This window comes from Sus scrofa, chromosome 4, assembly GCF_054392235.1.
Source record: "Sus scrofa isolate SSC_HxYL_T2T_F1_AM1 chromosome 4, Sscrofa_HxYL_maternal_Yorkshire_Landrace_v2.0, whole genome shotgun sequence".
In the NCBI taxonomy this organism is placed as follows: Eukaryota; Metazoa; Chordata; class Mammalia; order Artiodactyla; family Suidae; genus Sus; species Sus scrofa.
Genome location: NC_139386.1, coordinates 108,955,150 through 108,974,001, shown reverse-complemented (window position 1 = coordinate 108,974,001; position 18,852 = coordinate 108,955,150). Strand labels below are relative to the sequence as shown.

At 48.6% G+C, this 18,852-nt stretch overlaps 1 protein-coding gene across 1 annotated transcript in view; it reads left to right on the top strand.

The window, feature by feature from the left end:
• Nucleotides 1-18,852, top strand: part of PTGFRN (prostaglandin F2 receptor inhibitor) — an 88,096-nt gene that overhangs the window by 36,695 nt on the left and 32,549 nt on the right. The window contains exons 2-4 of the mRNA XM_013997237.3: nt 5,571-5,939; nt 8,984-9,397; nt 15,680-16,060. Of these exons, the coding sequence (XP_013852691.3) occupies nt 5,571-5,939; nt 8,984-9,397; nt 15,680-16,060 (1,164 nt within the window). The remainder of the gene's footprint in view (nt 1-5,570; nt 5,940-8,983; nt 9,398-15,679; nt 16,061-18,852) is intronic.

Here is an 18,852-nt window from a genome sequence, read left to right as displayed (position 1 = left end):
GTGGCTTGCTGAAGGCTTCCTGATGGGAGGGGCTGATGCCTGCCCACTGGTAGGTGGAGCTGATTCTAATCCCTCTGGTGGGTGGGGCTTAGTCTCTGGATGGGATTAGAGGCATCTGTGTGCCTGAGGGGTCTTTAGGTAGCCTGTTTACTGAGGGGCACGTCTGTGATCCCACCTGGGTTGTTGTTTGCCCTGGGGCTTCTCAGCAGCTGGCTGACGGGTGGGGCCAGATTTTCGCAAAACGGCCACCTCCTGAGAAAGGCAGCTGCTGAATATTCCCGAGAGCTTTGCTTCCAATGTCCTTCCCTCACAACAAGCCACATTCACCCCTGTTTTCCCAGGATGTCCTCCAAGAACTGCGGTCAGGTTTGACCCAGATTCCCACGGAGACCTCGCTCTGCCCTGGGATCCAGTGCACGTGAACGTCTGTGTGTGCCTTTTAAGAATGGGGTCTCCGTTTCCCCCAGTCCTGTGGAGCTCCTGTGCACAAGCCCCACTGGCCTTCAATGCCAGGTGCTCCAGGGGCTCTTTCTCCCAGTGCCAGATCCCAGCACGTGAGGGTTTGATGTGGAGCTCAGAACTCTCACTCCTGTAGGTGAGTCTCTGTGAACCAGTTAGTTTTCAGTCTGTGGAGCTTCCCACCTGGGAGGTATGGGGTTGTTTATATCACGAAATCTCCCCTCCTACCTCTTGATGTGGCCTCCTCTTTTTCTTCTGGAGTAGGGTGTCTTTTTTAAGGTTTCCGGTCCATTTGAGTGGAGATTGCTCAGCTTTTAGTTGTGAATTTTGTTGTTTTTAGGAGAGAAGTTGAGCTCCAGTCCTTCTCTTCCTCACATAGATTCTTATGTCATTGAACAACACGATAGTGTCCTTAATAGTACTTTTAAAGCTAATAAACAAATGTTTTTCATGTGAAGATTTCTTATATTGACCCCTGAAAACAAATGAAGCTACAGTTTTAAAAGGTTTCTTAGTGAAGACATTAAAATTCTCTTTCTAATCTTTTTTTTCCTTTGGAGCTGCACCTGTGACACACAGCAGTTCCTAGGCCAGGGATTGAACCCACACCCCAACAGTGATCAAATTCACTAGGCCACCAGGGAACTCCAGTAAAGACATTTTTATAAAAAGCTAAACGAATACAGTTCAGGCGCCAACATGTTTAGGACGCTTCACTTGAAATACCAGTAGAATTTGGAAAACCAGAGGAAAATTTTGTTCTTTTTCCCTTAGTTATCAACTGTCACAAGGGGTTTTTAACAAAAATTGGCAATATGTAGCTTTGCAGATATTCTTTTTGATTTGGAGAGAGCCATATGCTCTGTGTTTTACAAGTTGTATTTATTTTTAAACATTATTAACTGCTATTTAACAATATTAAAGGAAATCTGTGCTAAATACCAGATTGCTGGTAGCAAGTTGAAATTCCATTAACCAAAATTCAGAATCTTGCTTGGCACAGAGAAGAAAACATCCCAGTTCTGCATGTATGACACTGCTTGGATTTACCCTTTTTAGATTAGAATTTGATCTTTCAAGCATCCATTCATATCTGCTTGGCCTTTCCCAGTGACACTGTAAGAGTCAACGTCAAAGGTATTTCTGCGGCTTGACTTCGAACCTGGAGCTGGGAGCACCTAAGTGACTCCAGGGCAGAAGGGGAGGGCTTCACAGAGGAGGTGCCACTGGAGAGGGTTCTTGCGAGAGGCTGAGGTGATTGCTGGGAGGACATTCCCCATGAAGCAGGCACAGAAGCAGAGGCCATGGGGCACGAGACAGCACAATATTTCCTGAAAATGAAGGGTCCTTTGTTTTGTTGGAGTATGAGTATTATGGGATAGGAAAATGGTAGCTGATGAAGTTGGAATGGTAGCCATGGGCCAGACGATGAAGGATCTCGTGTGTCTTTTATTCATTCACTCATTGAGCAAGTGTTTATTGAACAGCTACTACATACCAGGCCCAGTTCTCGGCACTTGGCACTCAGCAGTGAACAGAACAGAGAAAAATCACTGCACATATAGACCTTACGTTCTAGTGGGAGGAGACAGATAATAAATAATAGTAAAACATACATATGTAAATGAACAAAGAATATTAGTGATAAATAATAGGAAGAAAATTTGGCAGGGGCAAGAATGAGGGTGGGTGTGTGCACGTTAAGGTGGTCATTAAGAAAGCTGTCATTAAGAAGGTGGTCATTAAGAAGGCGGCATTGGAGTTCCCATCGTGGCGCAGTGGTTAACGAATCCGACTAGGAACCATGCGGTTGCAGGTTCGATCCCTGCCCTTGCTCTGTGGGTTAAGGATCTGGCATTGCCGTGAGCTGTGGTGTAGGTTGCAGACATGGCTCAGATCCCACATTGCTGTGACTCTAGTGTAGGCCAGTGGCTACAGCTCTGATTAGACCCCTAGCCTGGGAACCTCCATATGCTGCGGGAGCGGCCCTAGAAAAGGCAAAAAGACAAAAAGGGGGGGGCAGCATTGACGTTCCATTATGGCTGAGCGTAAGGAACCTGACTAGTATCCTTAAGGACGTGGGTTCGATCCCTGGCCTCGCACAGTGGGTTAAGGATCCAGTGTTGCCGTGAGCGGTGGTATAGGTCACAGATGTGGCTCGGATCTGGCATTGCTGTGGCTATGGTGTAGGCCAGTAGCTGCAGCTCCTATTCGACCCCTAGCTTGGGAACTTTCACATGCTGCAGGTTCGGCCCTAACAAGAAAAAGAAGATTTGAACAGTTCTGTGGAAGCCAAATTGGAGAGCTGAGACAAGGAGCCGGCCCAGTTTCCCAAGCTCCCATCCCTAAGAATAAAGACAGAGACCTCATAAGGAATGTAGCCCTGTGGCTAAGGGCCGTGTTGAGCCGGTCGGTTGGTCGTTATCCCTGCTCAACTTCTTGACAAGGGATAGGAATTGCAAAGATTTACACATTAGGAAATTCCTTTGTAAACCTGCCAAGGAAGCAAAAGTAAACGATTGTGATCGGGCTTATTTCAGAGGCAGCCTGCAAAGCAGGTAACTGCCGATCCCTACCTTGTGCAGGGCACTGTCCGGAGGGCTGTGTGGCCGAGTTAATCTCTATACCGCCCTAAGGGGTTGTGTCTCCAATTCACAGATGCGGAAACAGCACGGGGAGGTTGAGCATTGGGCTGGGCCCCCTCTTGAGAGTCTCCACCATGATCCTTCCCTCTGAAGGCTCTCCCTGGGAGATTCAGAATTTTCCGGTCATCTCTAAACGTAAAGGTCAAAAAGGTCACCTATTTCCCTTGTGAACCCTTGTGCTGATGACCTCACTGCTGGGTAGGTGTGCATTATTTCAATGCCTGACTTGCCAGAGATAGAAATTCGTCTAAGGAACTTACGTAGGTGTGAGTGGAATTGCAGGGAATTGAAATGTGCAGGGGAAGAAGTGAGTGTGTGTGTCTGTATTTGTGCATGTGTGCAGTGCATGTGTGTATGTGTGTATGTGTATGTGTGTAGGTACATGTTTGTGTGTGTGTGTGTGTGTGTGTACACGCATGTGTGCACATGCAGAAGGATTTAGAAGGAGTGGCCAGACCTGTTGGCTCAGATGACGCCATCTGCTCACGAGGGCCACCCGCTCTGTACCTCCCTCATCCTGGCATTGGCCTGGGTCTCTGCTGCTGTAGGTGGCTTCTTTGCCCAGCCAGGAGGGCTGCCCACAAGCAGCTTCAGAGCCAACCGTCTCTGTAGTACCCTGACTCCAAAGGAGGTAGAAGTGTCTTCCTGAGCAGCCGCAGCAGAAATGAGCCAGGAGGACTCTGATGGTTTCAGCCCCAGGGCCCATCCCTGGGTCTGGGGGTGCAGGGCAGTCCTTGGCTCTGGGGTGTTTCTCCCCGGTCTCTGCCATTATCTTCACATGACACTCGCCCTGCACGTCAGTATCCAGGTTTCCCCTTTGAAGGATCCCAGTCTTTGGATCAAGCGCCCATCCGACTGCAGTATGACCTCATCGTGACCTCCTCATGCATCTGCAACAAACCTGTTCCCAAATAAGGTCACATTCTGAGGTGCTAGGGGCTAGGACTTCAATATATGAATGGTGGCAAGGGTGGCGGTGATTGGGAGACACAGGTCAACCCATGACAAGTGACAACAACACACAATTGAAAATAGATAATAGGGAGTTCCCGTCGTGGCTCAGTGGTTACTGAATCCAACTAGGAACCATGAGGTTGTGGGTTCGATCCCTGGCCTCGCTCAGTGGGTTAAGGATCCAGGGTTGCCATGAGCTGTGGTGTAGGTCACACGGCTCAGATCCCAGCATTGCTGTGGCTCTGGCATAGACCCGGCAGCTACAGCTCAGATTCGACCCCTAGCCTGGAAACCTCCAAATGCCACAGGTGCTGTCCTAGAAAAGACAGGAAAAAAAAAAAAAAAAAGACAATAGAAGTTCCATTTTATTGAGCTCTTCCCTACATGACAGATTCTCAGCTCGGCATTTTGTTTTATTAACTCATTGAATCCTTTTTGCCCCATTTTTTAAGTTGAGGAAGCCAAAGCTAAGAGAGGGTTCTCAGATTTAAACTGAAGTCTGCTTGCTTTCAGAGCCCATGCTTTCTCCTGTATACATCAGTGCTCTGTTTTGGGGGGGGGTAGGGGGACATCAGGAAGGAGCCATACAAGTTCACTTCCTCCAAATTGAAATGCTAACATAGGTAATAGATGCATTACAAAGTTGTGCTGAAGTTCCTTGCAAAGAAGCCTCCTTTAAAGGACCTGCAGATGACAGTCCCTGAGGGTGCCCCCCCCCAGAGGCGTGTGAGGTCTGTGCCTCTGGGGCAGGGAATGCCAGGGAACTCTTGGCTTTGTCCACCCAGCTCATCCCCGGAAGCCCACTGCATCCCTACCAACACCCAGCAACTGGCCAGTGAGGCAGTCTCTCCCTTTGTGCTTCCCACTTTTCATTCTGAATTTAGATCAGGGTGAAGTGTAGAGAGAACGAAATGAGCCAGAAAATAGAAAATTAATACTTGGTAGAGTCGTCATATTTTAAAATTAATTTATAGGCAATGTCAGATAACCAGAGTTAAATCATTTTATCAGCAGGCTGCTCGTGGATTTAAAAATTGGCATCCATCATTGTAAATCAGGTCTCAGGAGGCCCAGGCAATGGTCTCTAGGGAAGAGGGTTGACACAGGGTGAGCAGAAATGTAAATACTTGATTAGCTGTGTCCTTTCCTTTCACACAAAACCTAAAATATTTCTACATCCTGTCGAGTGGTCACAGTAGGTTAAATAGTAACAGGAGGGAAAGAGCTCTTCCAGCTTGTGCTTAGCCTACTTTTAATAGTCCTCTAACTCCCCATCCATCGTCCCAGGAGGCTGTCACATGAGAGGGGGCGTTCCTGGCTCAGGGTCCTAGGGGTGGGCTCAACCTTCTGCACAGACACCGGCAGCCTGTTGGTCAGGGTCGATTGCCCCAGCCGGTTGATGTCACATTTCTGACACGTGCCTGGGCACCGGGGCACCCACGGTCTTCCCACGTTTATCCCGAGAAGCCCTCCCTGGATTCAAGCCCCGCCTCTCACCTCTTATCGTTGCAGCTCTTTGTCGAGGGCGCGTGGTGAGGGTCCCCAAGGGGAGCCTGGTGCGGGTGGAGGGCACCGAGCTGGTCATCCCCTGCAACGTCAGTGACTACGACGGCCCCAGCGAGCAAAACTTCGACTGGAGCTTCTCGGCCCTGGGGGGCAGCTTCGTGGAGCTCGCCAGCACCTGGGAGGCGGGCTTCCCCGCCCAGCTGTACCGAGAGCGCCTGCAGAGAGGTGACATCGTGCTGCGGCGCACGGCCAACGACGCCGTGGAGCTGCACATAAAGAATATCCAGCCCTCCGACCAAGGCCACTACAAGTGTTCCACCCCCAGCACGGACGCCACCGTCCAGGGCAACTATGAGGATACAGTGCAGGTTAAAGGTACGTCGGCGTGGGGGATTGCTGGGCCGGGGCACCAGACCTTGCCCCTCGCCTGTGGGTGACTGTGTCAGGAAACTTAGCTCCTCTGGGGCTCTGTCCCCTCCTCTGCCCAATGGAGTAACGGTATCTCACCTGATTAAAGGCAGAGGATGGGCCAGCTGGCCTCTGAGGGCCTGTCTTCTTCACTCCATTGCTATTCTGAGCCATCGTGTGGCTGGGGAGTGGGAGGCAGTGTGGTGACGCCTCTGGCTCTGAGCTGGGTCACCTGCACTCAGTCCCATGGCCAGCTCTAACTTGTCAGCTCTGGGGCAGTGGGCATGTCCCAGGCCTCAGCTTCCTCCTCTGGAAAACGATACCTCGCATAAAGGTCACGAGGACAAGGTAAGTTAGCGCGTAAGGCCTCGGAGCAGTGCGGTAGTCAGCAGTCGGCAAGGTTAGGGACGAGAAGGGAACGGTCACGGTGATGCGGTTCGGGTTTATGGGGACAACAGACACGTCAAAGCTCAAGTCTTTCTTCCTTCACGATTTAAGCACGCGTTTGTTCTAGAAGTGGTATCGGTCACCTGTAGTGAAAGAATGATACGGTTAGTGCAAGCTTGTTGGCCTGGCTGTGCAACGAATCACACTTTTTATATATCTGGAATGTTTAGCTATGTTTTGTTTTTTCATTTTCCAAGTTCTGTTCGATTTACTCACCCATTCAATTCTCAACCCAATGAAGATGAGAAGGCAGGGTATTTCCCTAATTTACACGCAAGGAAATAAAGAACATAGGTTAATTGCTTGCCTAAAATCACACAGCTAATTAGTAAATGGGCAAGAACAAACAATTTTAATTTGGAGCTAGAAAATTAGAAACATTATTAGCGTTGTTATTATTATTCCTTAATTATGCATTTATTTGTATCCTGCCTTGTTCCAAAAAGAATTATGCCAGGGTAGTGGAATATTTAACGATCAAACAAGTAGAAGATGTACATGAGGATATAAAAAGAGGGAGTTGGTGTTCCTTTGTGGCTCAGCAGTGTAAGGATCTGGTGCCACTGCTGTGGCTCTGGTTGCTACTGTGGCACAGGTTTGATCCTGATCTGAGACCTTCCACATGCCGCAGGTGCAGCCAAAAAAAAATAAAAGAAAAAAATAAACGTAGAAAGTGGGGGTTGATTTAGGCATTCATTCCATCTGTAATGACACGAACCACGTTACTCTTCTCTCATTGGACTCACAAGGGGATAAAATAGCCATGTCCGTTATGCAGGTTTTGAAACATCAACTCTGCCTCTTCCATCACCTCTTCTCTTTCCTATAGAAAATTCAAATACATTTTTTGGAAGAACGTCCTATAAGACATTCTTGCCCTGGAGGTAAAAATGCATGGCTTTTAGCATCCCCTCCCTCACACATGCTGCACCTCTGTTAGGTCAGACGCACCTTTCTCATGTGCCATTCTCATCTTGAGGAGTGGATGCAGCAGGAGGAACCCCCCCACCCCTCAAGTATCTTTCTGTTTCTTCTCAAGTCTTTGGAAGGTGGGAGCAGAAGGCAGGAGCAAGGAGAAGCTTTCCTTGGGTCAGGAAACAGATGGATGGCCATGAAAGAGACTGGCTGCCTGCCCAGGTGGAGCCTCTAGTGGCTGCCATGCATGTCCAGGGTCTCTCTGGCCTTCAGCTTCATGGTTCTTGGAACTGTCTCTTCAGGCCTTGAGAGGTAACTGGTCTTGGGAACTGAGTCATGTTAGCTGGACTCAGACTTTTGTATATACTAGAAGATCATTATATTCATTTGCAGTAAAGATGGGTCTTTGGGGAGTTCCCGTCGTGGCTCAGTGGTTAACAAACCTGACTGGTGTCCATGAAGATGCGGGTTCGATCCATAGCCTTGCTCAGTGGGTTAAGGATCCAGTGTTGTCGTGAGCTGTGGTGTAGGTCCCAGACACAGCTTGGCTCTGGCGTTGCTGTGGCTGCAGTGTAGGCCAGGAGTTACAGCTCAGATTAGACCCCTAACCTGGGAATCTCCATGTGCCTTAGGTACAGCCCTAAAGAGAAAAAGACAAAAAAAAAAAAAGAAAAAAAAAAAAAAAAAAAAAAAGATGGATCTTTGGCTTATGTCTCTCTAAAGGAATAGCAGTTTTTTTCTGTTACCTAGAGCTGGTCCCTTCTCAAGGACACTGAGCTTGTTTCTGAGTGCAGAGTGGTAGGAAAAACCAAGACAATGATGAATGACGATCTCTGGGGATTCCCTTGTCCAGCCCCTAGGCAAGCCTAAGCCATTGTCCCTGCCCTTTGGTAGTGGCCTCCTGGTTGGTTTTATCATGTTCACTTCACTTCCTCGGCTGCGGTCACCTACACTTCCCTGACCTCTGGCCCCCTTTTTCTAGAGGAGAGAAAAGCCCCAGCCTTTTCCCAGTAGGTCCCAGTAGTTAAATAGCCGAGGCTCCTTGATAGGTTCCTAACTTGCAGGTAGATACCTACCCCCCCCACCCCCAGTCATTCTTAGGCATTTCCCAGGCCTCAAGGCACAGGAGACTGCCCTGTGCTTTTATGCTCTATGGATTATGCTGCTCTAATTCCTAGAAGATTCCCCAGACTCCCTACTCCAGCCGGTGTCCTAACACAGGAATGTAGGACAGTGATAGCTGGTTATCTGATTATGATTGCTCAGTGCCAGGCACTGCCCTGGGCATCTTCCCTCATCATTGGCTGATCTCTCAGGCAGCTCCCTGACATAGGTCCAGGTGACATCCCTTTTTAGAGATGAGGAGACTGAGGCAGGGAGGAGTCAAGTGACTCGTTTCTGAGTGGTGGAAGTGCGACTCCAAGGCACAGCTGCCCCAAGAGTTTCCACCACCCAGATGGAGCAGGGGATGTTATCCGTGCCGCCTCTCTTTGCAAGTCAGGAAGTCCGTGGAGATCATAGATGGAGCACGGTGGGCATTAGAACGCAGAGGGGAGGAGGACCTCATACCGCCGGCCCCGGAGCGGGGCGGGCCCTTGCTCGGTGGTCGGGGGTGGCGGTGTGCTGATGGCTCTGCTTTCTCCCCGCAGTGCTGCCGGATGCCCTGCGCGTGGCCGCCGGCCCGCAGCCCTCCCCGGGCCCCAGCCTGCGCGAGGGCGAGCCCTTCGAGCTGCGCTGCTCTGCCTCCACCGCGTCGCCGCTGCACACGCACCTGGCGCTGCTGTGGGAGGTGCGGCGCGGCCCCGCGCGGCGGAGCATCCTCTCCCTGACCCACGAGGGCAGGTTCCGGCCCGGCCCCGGCTACGAGCAGCGCTACCGCATTGGGGACGTGCGCCTGGACACCGTGGGGAGCGACGGGTACCGCCTCTCCGTGTCCCAGGCTCTGTCCTCCGACCAGGGCTCCTACCGCTGCATCGTCAGCGAGTGGATTGGAGAGCAGGGTAACTGGCAAGAAATTCAAGAAAAAGCCGTGGACGTGGCCACCGTGGTGATCCAGCCCACAGGTGAGCTCCTGGAAATGATGTTTTAGACGGTGTCTTATTTTCTGACCAATGCGGTGTAAAGAACTAGGCGGGAGCCTCATCATTTTCTGACAAGATTTCTGCTCCTCTGGGAGGCCTCCTGCGAAGGGGTGAGGGAGTTGGGGGGTGTTGATGGTTTGGGGAGGAAGCATTTGTTTTGTGCCAAATGTGATAGTTTTGCCTTGCAGCTGCTTTTTATCTGGATTCATAGCCACGGGAAGCTGCAGGTTACATGAAATACTAAGACAATTTTGTGACTGAAAAATAAAGTCCTCTTATGTGCCAGGACGAGGTCCAGCCTGGTGCTTAGAGGGGCTTTGGGCTGGTGCTCCGCTGGCTTCATTTTGTTTGGTGTTTCCTACATCTCTGGATCTGCCCTTTCCCGCAGCTGTTGGGAACGTCTCACCCATTCCATAAACCTATCATCTGACTTGGGTCCTCTAGGCCTGCCTTTCAGGTCCCCCTCAGAAGTGACATCCCCTTGTATGTGAAGCCTTCCCTAGGGCTGGGCCTCTTCTTATCTCCTGTACCCCAGAAGCATCTGGGATCTGCAGAAAGCTGTTATCTGTGAACCAGCCTTTTAAAAAAACAACAAGCAAAAACCTTACCCCTACTAGAGGAATAATTAAGAAAACACAGAATGCATTTTATTATTTTTTAAAATTTTGAATATTTTTTTGGCTTTTTAGGGCCACACCTGCAGGGAATGGAAGTTTCCAGGCTCGGGGTCAAATCGGAGCTACAGCTGCTGGCCTGCACCACAGCCACAGCAACGCCAGATCTGTGTCATGTCAGCAACCTATACCACAGCTCATGGCAACACCGGATCCTTAACCCACTGAGGGAGGCCAGGGATTGAACCTGCATCCTCATGGCTACTAGTTGGGTTCATTACCACTGAGCCACACTGGGAACTCCCAGAATACATTTTAGAAAACCCACGAAGGTAAAAGAAAAACAGGTAAGAAAGAAAAGCAGGCCGTCGTTGATCCAGTGTCCTGTAAGCATCGGTAAAGACTCTACTGTATGCTCAGTTCTCCCCTGGGCTCTGGGGTCAGAGATGCTTGAGGATCATTCCCAGGCCTCATGAAGCCTCCGGCTCAACAGACAAAGTGGAAAGAGACCATCTCAGGACAACGTCACTGCGTGGATGGATGGGCAGACATGGTTTTCTGGGGGTCTGACAGCTTCAGGTCTCAGAGCACTCTGCTGCCGTTGCTGCTGCCTCCTGTCCTGTAAACTGGGAAGATCTTGGCTAGACTCATTTCCTGAGCGTAGACGAGAGTGCATGGCCACTCTGTTGCTCAGACTGGAAGGAAAGCAGGAAACACTACACACGGGGAGTGTTCTTCCTCTGCAAGCTGCGTTGTCCTGAGCACTTTCCCCCGCATTTACACCACAGCACAAAGCTGGATCTGGTAAAAACAGGACTGACATTCTTGAGTGATCGTGGCTGTCAGTGAGGTCGGCGGTGCACTTTCCAGCAAGAGGGGCTGCCAGTCACACTCAGTCTTGGTTCTCCTGGCTGCAGAAATCACTTTCCAGATGGACTCAGGTCACTTGCCATTTCAGAAGCGATCTGCCTAGAATCTGACCGAAGGCATCTCCAATCAGCCTGCATCAAACCACTTTTAAAGGGGTGGAGTTTGAGATTGGCAGCAAATTATCTTTTGATGCAAGAATTTCTATTGTAAAGGTATTTTTTAGTTTAAACAAGCCACAAAACCCAGTGTAGATTTTTTTGTTTGTTTTTTTTCTGTTGTTTTTTGGACTTTTTGCCATTTCTAGGGCCACTCCTGCGACATATGGAGGTTCCCAGGCTAGGGGTCAAATCGGAGCTGTAGCCACTGGCCTACGCCAGAATCACAGCAACACGGATCTGAGCCGCATCTGCAACCTACACCACAGCTCACGGCAACGCTAGGTCCTTAACCCACTGGGCAAGGGCAGTGACCGAACCTGCAACCGCATGGTTCCTAGTTGTATTCGTTAACCACTGCGCCACGACGGGAACTCCCATAGTGTAGTTTTAACACTTGAATACTTGGAGTTCTTGGTATGGCTTAGTGGATTAAGAACCTGACATTGTGTCCGTGAGGATGTCGTTTTGATCCTTGGACTCACTCAGTAGGTTAAGGATCTGTTGTTGCCACAGCCGTGGTGTTAAGTCATAGATGGGGCTCGGATCCCATGTTGGCTGTGGCTCCAATTCAACCCCTAGCCTGGGAACTTCCGTATGCCACATGTGTGGCCATAAAAAGAAAAAAAAGACTTGAACACTTGGAGTCTCTTAGGCTGGCAATATCATTTGGCTCTCACCTGAGCCTGAAGGCTCATAGCCTTTTGTGCCATGGGCTTCTTTGACGGTCCTTTGAAGACAGACCCTTTCTCAGAGTTAATATGTTTTAATTCATAAAATACATATGGAGGATGACAAAGGAAATCATTTTCAAAATATTTTAAGATAGGTTTGTTATATAGTAATAATATATTTTATAAATGCATTAAATAAGATGGAGTGACAAGCCTAAGAACTCCTGTAATTTCTGACTACGATGAATATAAATGATATTTTAAGGTCTCTGCAACAATTGTAATATGATGTGAAAATAGCTGTGATTTCTCCTGGGAGCATGGTCCCTGGGGCAGATAATACCACACTGGTTTGTTGATAAGTTTCGAGACAAGAGGAGATGCTCTATTTCACGTAGACGTTAGTACAATAAGGACAATTTGGTTTCCCCATCCATGTCACAGGCTTGTTAAATTCCTGTTCGTGGACCTCAGGTTAAGAACTGCCACACTGGAGTAATGGTCTCTCTCGTTGTCCACACCTGCACTATCCAGAGCTGGCTTCTTTCTTTAAAAGAAAAATTAAAGGAGAGTGGACTTACAGTATTATATTAGTTTTAGATGTACAACATAGTGACAGTATTTTTGTAGATTTTATGCCATTTGAAGTTATTATAAAATATTGGCTATATTTCCTGTGCTCTGTGTTACACCCTTGTATCTGATTTATTTTATTCTTAGCATTTGTACCCCTTAATTCCCTTCCCTTACCATGTCCCCCCTTCTCCTTCTCCCCACTGGTAACCACTAATTTGTTCTCTATACTGAGAGTCTATTTATGTTTTATTATATTGATTCATCGGTTTTATTTTTTAGATTCCACATAGAAGTGAAAACATACAACATTTGTCTTTCTCTGTCTGATTTATTTCCCTAAGCACAATACCCTCCAGGGCCATTCGTGTTGTTGCAAATGGCTAAATTTCATTCTTCTTTATGGTTGAGTAATAATCCATTGTATATACACACCACATCTTCTTTATCCATTCTTCTGTGGATGGACACTTAGGTTGCTTCCATATCTTGGCTATTGTAAATAATGCCACTATGAACATTGTCCATCGTTAGCTTCTTAAGAACGCTTTTTTTTTTTAACCAATGGCCGCACCCACAGCATCTGGAAGTTCCCAGGCCAGGGATTGAAGCTGAACTGCAGCTGTGGCAGTGCCAAATCCTTCAACCCACTGCTCTAGGCTGGGGATTGAACCTGCACATCCACAGGGACCCGAGCCACTGCAGTTGGATTCTTAACCCACTGTGCCACAGTGGGAACTCCCTTAAGTCTTCTTATCATATTATTATGTTAAATGGCACAAAAGCTACTTTAATGATAGGGCTGTGTCACTCAGGGGGCAGTATTTCTCCCCCCCTCCCGTGTTAGGAGTGGTCTGCTTGATGCAGATCTTGGTATCTCATTTATGGCTTCAGTTATACCTGGTAGGAGAAAGCCTGCATGCACCACCGCAGGTTTGTCTAAGAACTGGTTCTTTGTTTTTCCTTCAGTGCTTCATTTCTATCCCATCAGTGAACCCCTAAATCCCATAGAACATGTGGGAACTATGCTTAGTGATGTGACAAGATATTTAGTCATTTGCAGAGAGAAAACAAGTGAATTATACTGGTAGGAGTTCCCATTGTGGCTCAGTGGAAACAAATTCGACTAGGAAACATGAGGTTACGGGTTCGATCCCTGGCCTTGCTCAGTGGGTTAAGGATCCAGCGTTTCCATGAGTTGTGGTGTGTAGGTCGCAGACGCGGCTCGGATCTGGCATTGCTATGGCTCTGGTGTAGGCCAGCAGCTACAGCTCTGATTAGACTCTAGCCTGGGAACCTCCACATGCCATGGGTGCGGCCCTAAAAGGACAAAAGACAAAAAAAAAAAAAAAAAAAAAGTGTTTCTGGCAGTATTTCTAAATCTAAGAGTCTGTTTTCTCCATGCATACTGCCACAGCAGCACACTGCCCACTCCTTCTTTCCTTAACTGGCTCCCTCCTGAGCTTTTTGTACCCCCAGTGGTGGTGGCTGGCGTATTTCTTTTTCTAATACTGTGCCCACCTCATTTTCTGTCTTCACCAAGGTGGATCTTGAACTTGGCCTGAACACTTGTTTGAAATGTCATCAGGCTTTGGAAAGATTCATGTGAAAGTCATTTACTCCGAGGAGCCTGGGCTCTGGGGTTGGGTCTTTTCTGAACTGGGTGCCAGCCTTTGTTGCTGAGCTGACCCAGGACCACAGTTGATGCAGGGTGACTCCTGCTGGATGATCAGGACCTTGCGTCCCTTGAATCCCCTGGGAGGTGCCGGCTATTTGTCATCTAAGCAGTTGTTCCCAGAGCATTGCCACGTGTTGAATGTTTTTCTACTCTGATTACAGATGTTCAACTTCTCTTCAAAAGTCCCCTGAATAAAGTAAAATATTTCCATGTGAAGCGCTCTGACGGGGAACTGCTGAAACTGGCTCTCCCTCAAGATAGTGACACCAAATCCTTCAGTGTCTCTTCTAAATATAGTCTACTTTACATTATCCACGCTAATGAGAGAGGCCAGTGGCGTGGCTTATCCAGAAATCATTGTTTGGTTTTATTTTTTTTAAATAAAAAAACTTTTTATTGAGGTATATAGCTGATTTACAATGTCGTGTTAATTTCTGCTGCACAGCAAACCAATTCCGTTATACGTATGTATTCTTTTCCATTATGGTTCATCATAGGACATTGAACATTTTTGTGTTTTGGTTTTAGAATACATGCCTTATGCTTGATTTTAAGGTGGGTATGTGGAACGGAATGAATGATACTGTAAGGGCACTGCATTTTGAAGACTTGACTCTTTGGGCACATTGTCTGGTTTCACTTTCCCAGTCATTCTCTTTAGGATTCCCCCCTTCCCCTCTCCCCCAGAAGATGGCTTCACCCGTACTTCCTACCCTCCAGCTTCTGGCCCCCAACCGACTATATATACGCACCAGAGCTGAGCTGTCTTTTCTCTGAAAATCTCCCAAGTCCTATCGTGCATATGGAGAAAGTATAATGTTAGCTTTCTGATGTTCAGCAGGCTTGTTTTCAAATGGTAGCATATGGGATAATAGCATTACACTGAGGAGCAGAGTCTCTGCAGGCAGGCAGCCCAGATTTGAATCCTAGCTCTGCCACATACTAGCTGTGTGACCTTGACAAGTTACTTAACTTCTCTGTGCTTCCATTGCCTCAGCAGTAAAGTGGAGATGATACTAGTACTACCTCGTGGGGTTGTTTTGAAGGCGTAATTTATAAAGCACTCAGAACAGTATATAGGAAGCATATATCTAAGTGCTGGCTGCTGTTAGTGTTAATGAAATAAAAAGAAATATGGTATGCTTCATTAATTTATTCCATATGTTTCTCAAGCACTTAAAACTGTACAGAGCAACCTAAATGTCCATCGACAGAGGAGTAGATAAAGACGATGTGGTACATATACACAATGGAATATTACTCAGTCATTAAAAGGAAAGAAGTAATGGCATTTGCAGTTACAGGGATGGACCTGGAAATTACCATGCTAAGTGAAGTCAGTCAGACCATGAGACAGCAACATCAAATGCTATCACTTACATGTGGAATCTAAAAACAGGACACAATGAACTTCTTTGCAGAACAGATACTGACTCACAGACTTTGAAAAACTTCTGGTTTCCAAAGGAGACAGGTTGGGGGGTGGGGGGATGGGCTGGGGGTTTGGGATGGAAATGCTACAAAATTGGGTTGTGACGCTCCTTGTACAGATATAAGTGTAATAAAATTCATTGAGGAATTAAAAAAAAAAACTGTATAAAGCCTTCTAACTTGTAAATAGGAGATGATCGGGGTGGGGGGGGTGGAGGGGGGCAAACATAATGGAGCGTCTCTAAAAGCCTTTGCTTTTCATCTTCCAGTTCTCCAGGTAACTGTGGCCAGGAATGTGTCTGTGGCCGAAGGGAAGTTGCTGGACCTGAGCTGCAACATCACAACAGACCGAGTGGATGACGTGCGGCCCGAGGTGACATGGTACTTCAGCAGGACGCCGGACAGCACCTTACCCGGCCCCCACGTGCTAGCACGGCTGGACCGTGATTCCCTGGTACACAGCTCTCCCCACGTGGCCCTGAGTCACATGGATGCACGCTCCTACCATTTACTGGTTCGAGATGTTAGCAGAGAAAATGCTGGCTACTACTTCTGCCATGTGGCGCTCTGGACACCCGGGCACAACAGGACCTGGCACAAGGTGGCTGAGGCTATGTCGGCCCCAGCTGGGGTGGCTGTGACCTGGCTAGGTGAGTGGTTTGGAGGATGGCTCTTCACCTCTTGGGCTTAATCCTCTCTCTGGGATATGGAGAGGAGCCAGAGAGCGGTGTGCTTTGCATTACTTGGGGGTTCTTGATATCAGGACAAGTATACTTTCGCCTGGCTAGATCCCAAGCTGGGGGCGAAGGCAAAACTGGCTGAAATCGAACCTGGCAGGCAAGGGAAATGTTTAGATAAGGTGCCCTCAGTGGTCTCAATATGCTCATGGGAGAGGATATGGTTTCCTTTCGTGGTCGAGATTTGTAGGGTCGGGGCGGGGGCCCGGCTCCGTGGCTCATTGAAATGAATCTTTGTTGGAGGCAGAAGACTGCCAGTCCTCCTTTCCTCTTCCTAGACTCCTAGGTTCTCTCTGGCAGGAGCTGGTGCTTTTCTAAAGGCTGCAGAAGAAAAAGAATTCCTTCAGTTAATGGAACACATTTTTTTTTTTTTTTTCCACTGAATGCCCTGGAATCCCAAAGTGATTGATGTTTTTCTCCCAGATATCAATTATGTTAGGAGCCTTCCTGTTTCCCCTTTTCTGGTGAGCTCTCTCCCCACATCTGGTTCCCGTGGAGGTGCAGAGTGGCCCTCAACCGTTGCCCACCTTGCCACCCATGTTAGGGCTACTTGTCATATACGTGAAGGTCATTGTCATATCCTCTTCTTTTTTCCAGTCTCATCTTTCCCATCTCCTGTTTACCTGAATGCTTGCCTTCCAGGGCTGACTTTCCCTAATTTTCTTGCTGTCTGATAATGAACTGCAAGTGAGCTTCAGCAGGATGGGGCTGAGTGGAGTGTGGACAGCTTCGCTTCCCACACCCATTACTGCAAAGATGGTGACAGACCTGCTGTTTTGAGGTTGATCTCTCTGCTCTCCCCTGACTGTTCCCAGCCCACGTGAAGGCGTTTGGCATGGCTCTGTTAGGAGATTAGGCTAGGAAGTCATGTCCCCCTTTGTCTAACGCTAAACATCCTCCTGCCGGGAGCCCCAGCTCGTTCTCAGCGCGTCCTTGCCCCTGCATTGAAATCTTCACTCAGGTTAGTGGCACACTCACAGTCTGTGTCTTCCTAAGAAGCCGTTCTTTGGCAAAGAGGAGGGGTTGGCAAGTAGGGACAGAGGGGGCAGGGAGAAGAAGAGTCATAAGCAGACAGTGTGTCCTGTGCAGAACGGGGCGAGGCGGGGTGCTGGTCCTCCCTGGTCGCGGAGGGGTGCTTTGATATCTGCAAAGTGAAAGGCGCGGGGTTTATCTGGAGAGCTTTTATTCCTGCCGTCTGAACCCTGGGCGCGAGCCTCGCTGTGAAGTACTGAACTGGAACAATGGGAGCCCGGCTAGAACTCTCCTTAGCAGCCTTCAAAATAACACAGACGTTGTCAGCAGCAAAAGGAGAGTTTTCATCTCTGGAGCTGAATGTGTCTCGGGGCCCTGATCCTCGGCACATTGTGCGTGACTGTCACATCCCAGCGCGGACTCGGTGCCCCGCCCCCGCCGACAAGGAATCACAGCTCAAGCAGGGCTCTTTCTCTCTCTCTCTTTCTTTTTTTTTTTAAAGAAAGTGCTGCCTGCACTCCAATTTGAGGGCCTCTTTGAAGTCCTCCTGCATTGATCCCCGCATTCCCTGGGGGAGATGCGGGGACTGTCAGGAAACAGGAGGGGGCTCTGGCAGGGAAGGGGCTCTTTTAGCTGGAAGGGATTTGTTGGTGGCTGTGTTCTCCAGAGAGTGGGAAGAAATAAAGAGACTAAATTGTGGGAAAAGGTTCAGTTATTATCCCAGGGATCCAACACTGTTCTTCTGAAAGCTGTCAGTGTGCATTTCCCGGGCTGACCTAAGGCCCCAGACCCCGCACCTCTCTTGGTTCTTTGCACCTAATGAGCACTCACTAAACCTTGGCGGGATGGGTAGATGAACTGGCACTGACACAGATAGTGTTCAAATAGGTGCATAGGCAAAGAAGAATTGCAGAGAAAGCAATAACGTTCAGCTCAGAATACTCAGATATTTGCCCATGGGGTAAACCTGCCAGGAGTGTGAGTGGTATTTTTCTGTCCTCCCCTTAAATCTCTCCACCTTCCCTGAGCCTGTGACTCACACCATTACAGCTCCCTGGACACTTGTCAGCAGGCGAACCAGGCACGAGGACAGAAGGAGACCTTTCTCATTCTCTGCCCGGGCAACCATCAGGTCTGGCTTGACACTGTGTGGTTCTGTCTAGATCTGCAACATGTGTGCGTGTGCATGTGGCTGCCAGTCCTCATGCAGCTCGGGGCCTGTTGGCGAAAACTGAGAAGTGGCAGGACGACAGGTGACCTGTCCAGTCCTCTATTTCTGTTGATCGTCTTATGTCGTGTGACTATGGAATGTTGTTCCAAAAGAGCTCTTGAGGAAGCTGGTTCCCCATGCAGGTGTTACACAAAGCGCTTGGTTTTGCTACTTGGCACATTAAAAATAATAACCACCATGTACTGAATACCTACTGCGTGCCAGGGACTGGGCCAAGGGCTTTACATGCCTTAAATATTTGATGCCCACAATAACATTGTGAGTGAGAAACCCATTTCTATTTTTCTACAGTTTTGATGGTCAGGATTTAGGGAAGGATTCAATGGGTTCATCTCTGATGCACATGGTGACATCCGGGACAGCTAGGGCTGAGGCCCCTTCCAGGTGGGTTTCTCATGCACGTGTCACCATGTGCCGGGACAGCTCTCTCTGTCCCCACATGGCATCTCATCCAGGCCCTTTCCATGTGTCTTGGGCTTCCCATGGCACCGTCTTCTCAGGA